Raw genomic sequence first — 5,736 nt, 5'->3', positions numbered from 1 at the left:
AGGCCAGAGGCTCCTGACTTGGGACAGGCGCAAAAATGCGGCGGGGTTAAACATGTTTGTGAGATCTATAATGTTTTTCGTAATAGACTCAACAGTTACATGTATCTTCTCGAGCCCCGTAGATATATAACAAGTATTATTCATAAAAATAAAATAAAAAATCATTCGAAAGTAATTAATTTTAATTTGATTGCAGAATTATATTACTTAAAATATGGCATTGGATTTGGAAAAAATTAAGAAAATTAGAGAGAGTCTAAAACCTGTTCCCTTACCGGAGCATGATGGAGTTGGTTATCCATCTTTCCTTCCATTCAGAGAGAAAGGAGCCGAACAAGCTTTAAAAGATATCACTAATTTCCAGTCAAGAGATACAGACATTATGATATGCACGTATGCAAAGTCAGGTATTTATCTTTAACATTAAACAAACACGAATGATGAAAATTAAGCTCGAGTCATATGAGTTAATATTCATGTATTATATTCGGACTCGACGCGCATTGTTGTCCAGTTTAATAAACATGCATGCATTTAACGTTTTTGATATCCATTTTCCCAGGAACACATTGGATAAACGAAATCACCAGTATGTTAATCCGAAAAACAGCAGAACTCGATAATATAAACAAAGCTACGACGATGCTGGAAACCATTTACGACTTTTCTGTCACGGATGACCTTCCATCGCCTAGACTACTCAACACTCATTGTCAGTTCCGGTATCTTCCGAAGGGACACATCGAACATAGGGGCAAGATAATACACATGATTAGAAACCCGAAAGACACATGCGCATCGTTCTATCACCATTCGAGGAAAGACAATATATTTCTTAGCTTCTTTGGAACTTGGAATGAGTTTTTCGACTTGTGGATGTCGGCAAAATGTAAGTTATTGATTCATTAATAAAAAGAATAAAAATTGTATTTGCGAATGTGTTAGCAATTATCATAGTACACTGATCGAAATCTTTGTAGACAGTGGTTGATTCTTGGTACCTCGGCTTTACCCCCCCCCCCCCCCCCCCCCCGCGCAAAAAAAAAGTGGCTGCTATGGGGACAGATACAATGTAGTGATATAAAAACTAATAAACAAACATATTATTGAAAATGGAAACGGAGAAGGTGTAAAATAGAGAACAAACAAACCAAAGAGCGGAAAAACAACCCAAGGCCACCAATTAGTCTTCATGTGACCCCTTAACAACACTATATATTAGTTCAGCAGCTGACAGACGAAATTCCGCGAAATTAATTAACAAAAATTTTTAAAAAATACAAAACTAACAAATGGCAGGAGGTTCCTGATGTCGCTTGAGTGCATGTTCATACAGTCGACGTACCACTCGCGAAATTTCAAAACTCTTTGTTTCATTACTTGCACAAATGAACTGCGAATTCGCAGGCATTTTCTACGACGAATAATTATGTGTAGGTGGATACTGTGCATAATAAGTGCATTTTGATTGACTTATACAATTGGATATTTGTAGGTGCATACGGATCATGGTACACTTATGAAAAGGGTATTGCACAAGCAGAGAAAGACTATCCTGGCATGATATTCACTTGCTCTTATGAGGAAATGAAAAAGGTTTGTGATTGTATATTTTCTAATCAATATAAAGTAATCTCCAACCAAATATAAACCTGTATCTTCACTCAGTTAAAATTGTTTTTTTTTTATGAAAGCACGATTGTTTGCTGTTCATTATTTCAGATGACAGTAATATATTCTTATACATTATCTCTCGCTCCGACAAAATTTCAACTGTGTGTTTCATTATTGTAATTCATTGATATACATGTAACAAGATTTTCAAAATGAGGTACGCGTAATAAGACGGCTCTTTTTATGTTTACAGTATATTGTTATGTATTTAGAACTCTTTGAGCTGGATATGAATTCTAAAAAAAAAAATAACATGCTGTTCGTCATGTTTTATTTTTTATGCATAAACTGATATCTGGCATAAGTAATTGAACACATTGATATATATCCAATTCCATATACATACATACAGTCATTTTGAAGTACACTTAAAAAATATATGTGCATGTGAGCTTGAAACGTGTTGTGTTTCTCACTTTAATGGTTATCTATTTTTTTTTTAATGGATAATAAAGGACCCCAAAACAGAGATTAGGAAGCTAGCCGACTTCCTAGAAGGACAATGCACAGATAAACTTATAGAAGACATTGCAAAAGCAACATCATTTGAGAACATGAAAGAAAATAAGATTGATTTTTCAAAAGCTGGGGACGGAACGACATTCATATATAGAAAAGGTAACTTTAATACTCCTTTTTATCTTAAAGGAAACTTAAATATATTTGTCAAAAATATGCCAGATACGTATTCTTTGATTGACGCATGCCAACTTCGCTAAATTTACATAAGACAGAGGTTCGGAGAAAAGACTACATGTACATTGTCACTGTTTTGGAGTATGCAATAGGCTGTTTTGCTCCAATTCTAAATAATATGTATTTTTATTACATGTATAATCGTTCAATAAATGAAAATATTTGGAAATTCAGTAATCAATCTTACAAGCAACTTGAAGGTATTTCTGTGCATTAAACTTAATATCGTTGCTGACATTTCTTTTAAAAGTAACATTTCCCGTTACGTTATGCACGCAAAATCATGAAGTCAATATAACACGAATTTAGATCTTCTTTTATAACATTAAACATTTGCATTAATAAAAACTCATTTCAGTTGTGTTTGTGCGAGACATGCACATATAGAAAAAATAAGAGTACATGTAATTCTAGTGTGATATGTCTATTCCTATCAGAGAAGGCTTACATCGTATGTTTTTCTTTGTTGTGATGTTATGCTATTGTTTCAGAAAAAGGGAGAAGGTTTGGATCCATTAAAACGTTTAATCCCGCTGCAAATCTTTGCACCTGTCCTAAGTCAGGAATCTGATGTACAGTAGTTGTCGTTTGTTTATGTAATATATACGTGTTTCTCGTTTCTCGTTTTGTTTATATAGATTAGACCGTTGGTTTTCCCGTTTGAATGGTTTTACACTAGTAATTTTGGGGCCCTTTATAGCTTGTTGTTCGGTGTGAGCCAAGGCTCCGTGTTGAAGGCCGTACTTTAACCTATAATGGTTTACTTTTTAAATTGTTATTTGTATGGAGAGTTGTCTCATTGGCACTCACACCACATCTTCCTATATCTATTTACATCATAAAGGATGAAAAAGAATTCAAAATTAAAAAAATGGACGAAAAGAAAAATCAACATCACCATGACAAAGCACCATGCAATTAACGACAAAACGAAAAACAGCAAACTACAAAGCATTACATGGAAAACTAAACACTCCGCAACTTGAACCCAACAAACTACAAACGAAAAGGATAATATCTTTTGATTTGAGCAGATAAGTAACTCGAATAATATAAGCCCTTACCGTCTCCGATTCTCTCCACCTTTCGAGGAATGTAGTGATCGATAGGAAGCGTAATATAACGACTGGATTATTCGGGTTTGCAGATAAGCAGATCTTTTTTAGATTTACTCGAATTAATACATTGCGTTCAATATAAAGCTATCTATTTTGATATCACATTAAAAAGTAATCCTGATATGTATGTAATATTTTCCACATGTTCCACTATTAGTTTAACATCTCTTAGCCATTCCTCTGGGTTTCTAATGATTATTTTGAACGAACTTCACAATAATAATAAACTGCAGTTTCATGTGCTAGATAAGCCCTGTTGGTTCACTGAAAATATGTAGAATTTAGTTGTAAGCAATAAATTAAATTATTAATAATCAAAACGGAGATTTGCCGAGCGTTTTTCTTGTTTCATAGCGAGAATATACGAAATTCCTATTTTCTTACAATGTACGATTAATATATAATTTATCCTGTAATCTAACATTTAAGTAATGATTGTACATGTACTATTTGTTCTGGCTATGAAGAAATAACATCAAGAAATGTGTGCACCTTGAATAACCCACAAAGCCACATTGTTTAGGTTATGTTATGACAGTCAGTTCTATTCATTAAATTCTAAATTCTATATTTAACGGTATCATCTTGGCAAAGTGTTGATGACGTCACGGACATATGACAAAATTATGTCTATTAGTTAGAGAAACACTGGAAGACACTGGACGTTAATCAACCAAAAGTCAATCAATCTATGAACTAATAGACAAAAAACTTCAAGCCAATCAGAATACGTGTAACATTAAAATTACATTTTTATAAGAAATAAACGTACGATGATTATAGAAGTTTTTTGCTTTCCAAACCATCGGATAAGAACAACAAGAATTGAACGCCGACCGAAACGACGACCCAGAATTAATCGTTAACAAAAAAAAAAAAATTTTTGACTGCTAATGTATTCTGAATAGGTGCAAGGTACCTTAAGACTTTCTTCATATACTACACTAAAAAGAATGGTGATGTTATCCTTTAAAAAAAATCCACTTTACTTATGTTCATTAATCAAAGTTATATTTTATGAAAATACGTTCATTATCACTATGTTTCAGGAATAGTAGGAGACTGGAAAAACCACTTCACTGTAGCACAAAATGAACAATTTGATGCCCAATATGTTGAAGAGTTTCAAGACTGTTCATACAAATCTATGTTTGATTTAGAATTATGTACAATAAAGTAATAATGTATCAGAATTTCAATTTTCTACGCCACACGCGGGTTTCGTGTAGTAGATGATTTTTTGTTATTAGTTGTTAGTGGCTTTGAACTAGCTGCCAGTAACTGCAAGTACTTACTCTTAGATCTGTACCTAATGTCTTTTTGTTGTTAGAGTGTGCAAGTACTCGGCCACGTCCACTCCGTATTTTTGTTAGATGCACTTCTTGTACATGTATCCATCTGATGAGTTAAGCCTTTTTCAACGGATTGATTGTCATAATTCGTTCGTATGTTGTACTTTTGAACCACTTTCCCAGTTAAGGGGGAATCCGTTTATATGTTTACCACCCCTTCCCACACACACACACATTATATATATGTGTGCCTTTCTCATGACCTTGTAATTCAGTGGTTGTCGTTTGTTATTGTTGACTATGCGGTATGGGATTAACTCCTCCATGTTGAAGGCCGTACGTTAACCTATAGTTGTTAATTTCTGTGTCATTTGGTATTGTTGACTATGCGGTATGGGATTAACTCCTCATTGTTGAAGGCCGTACGTTAACCTATAGTTGTTAATTTCTTTGCCATTTGGTCTCTTGTGAAGAGTCGTTTCATTGGTCATCACTCCACAGTCATTTTTTTTCTATAATCATCAGTGAAAATAACATTTTTGTTTTCAGTCAAAAAGGTCAAATAAACCACAAAGCTCATTGAGTACACTACATTTGTGAATGTAAGTGTTAAATAAAGAATTCTTCATCCATGTTGGCGCCATTTATATCACGTGCTGTTCGGTGTGAGCTAAGGGTCCATGTTAAGGCCGTGCTTTCACACATAAATGTTTACTTTTAAACATTGTGACTTGCATGGGGATTTGTCTCATTAAGACTCATATCACATCTTCTTAATTATATCATGTTTATTAACATATCTTGACATTTATATTTAATTTGTTAATTGTTCTTTTTTTCTTTTATTTCTAAGATTTTCAAGTTATAGTTATAAACGCAGAATCGACTAGTCGGCATTTTAGGAACTTAGATCTTAGTGTACTTCCACCTTCAATGCCTTATATTACTGTTCTTCC

At 33.6% G+C, this 5,736-nt stretch overlaps 1 protein-coding gene across 1 annotated transcript; it reads left to right on the top strand.

Annotated features, from left to right (window-relative positions):
* The first annotated feature begins 202 nt into the window (after positions 1–202).
* LOC139483569 (sulfotransferase 1B1-like) lies at positions 203–4,668 on the top strand. The gene is made up of 5 exons (XM_071267578.1): positions 203–407; positions 563–889; positions 1,496–1,596; positions 2,130–2,292; positions 4,538–4,668. Exons 1-5 carry the CDS (start codon positions 215–217, stop codon positions 4,666–4,668), a joined length of 915 nt encoding a protein of 304 aa, XP_071123679.1. The 5' UTR covers positions 203–214.
* The last annotated feature ends 1,068 nt before the right edge of the window (positions 4,669–5,736 follow it).

This window comes from Mytilus edulis, chromosome 7, assembly GCF_963676685.1.
Source record: "Mytilus edulis chromosome 7, xbMytEdul2.2, whole genome shotgun sequence".
NCBI classification, from domain to species: Eukaryota; Metazoa; Mollusca; class Bivalvia; order Mytilida; family Mytilidae; genus Mytilus; species Mytilus edulis.
Note: the sequence above shows the minus strand (reverse complement) of the source record. Positions and strands in the feature narration are given on the sequence as shown.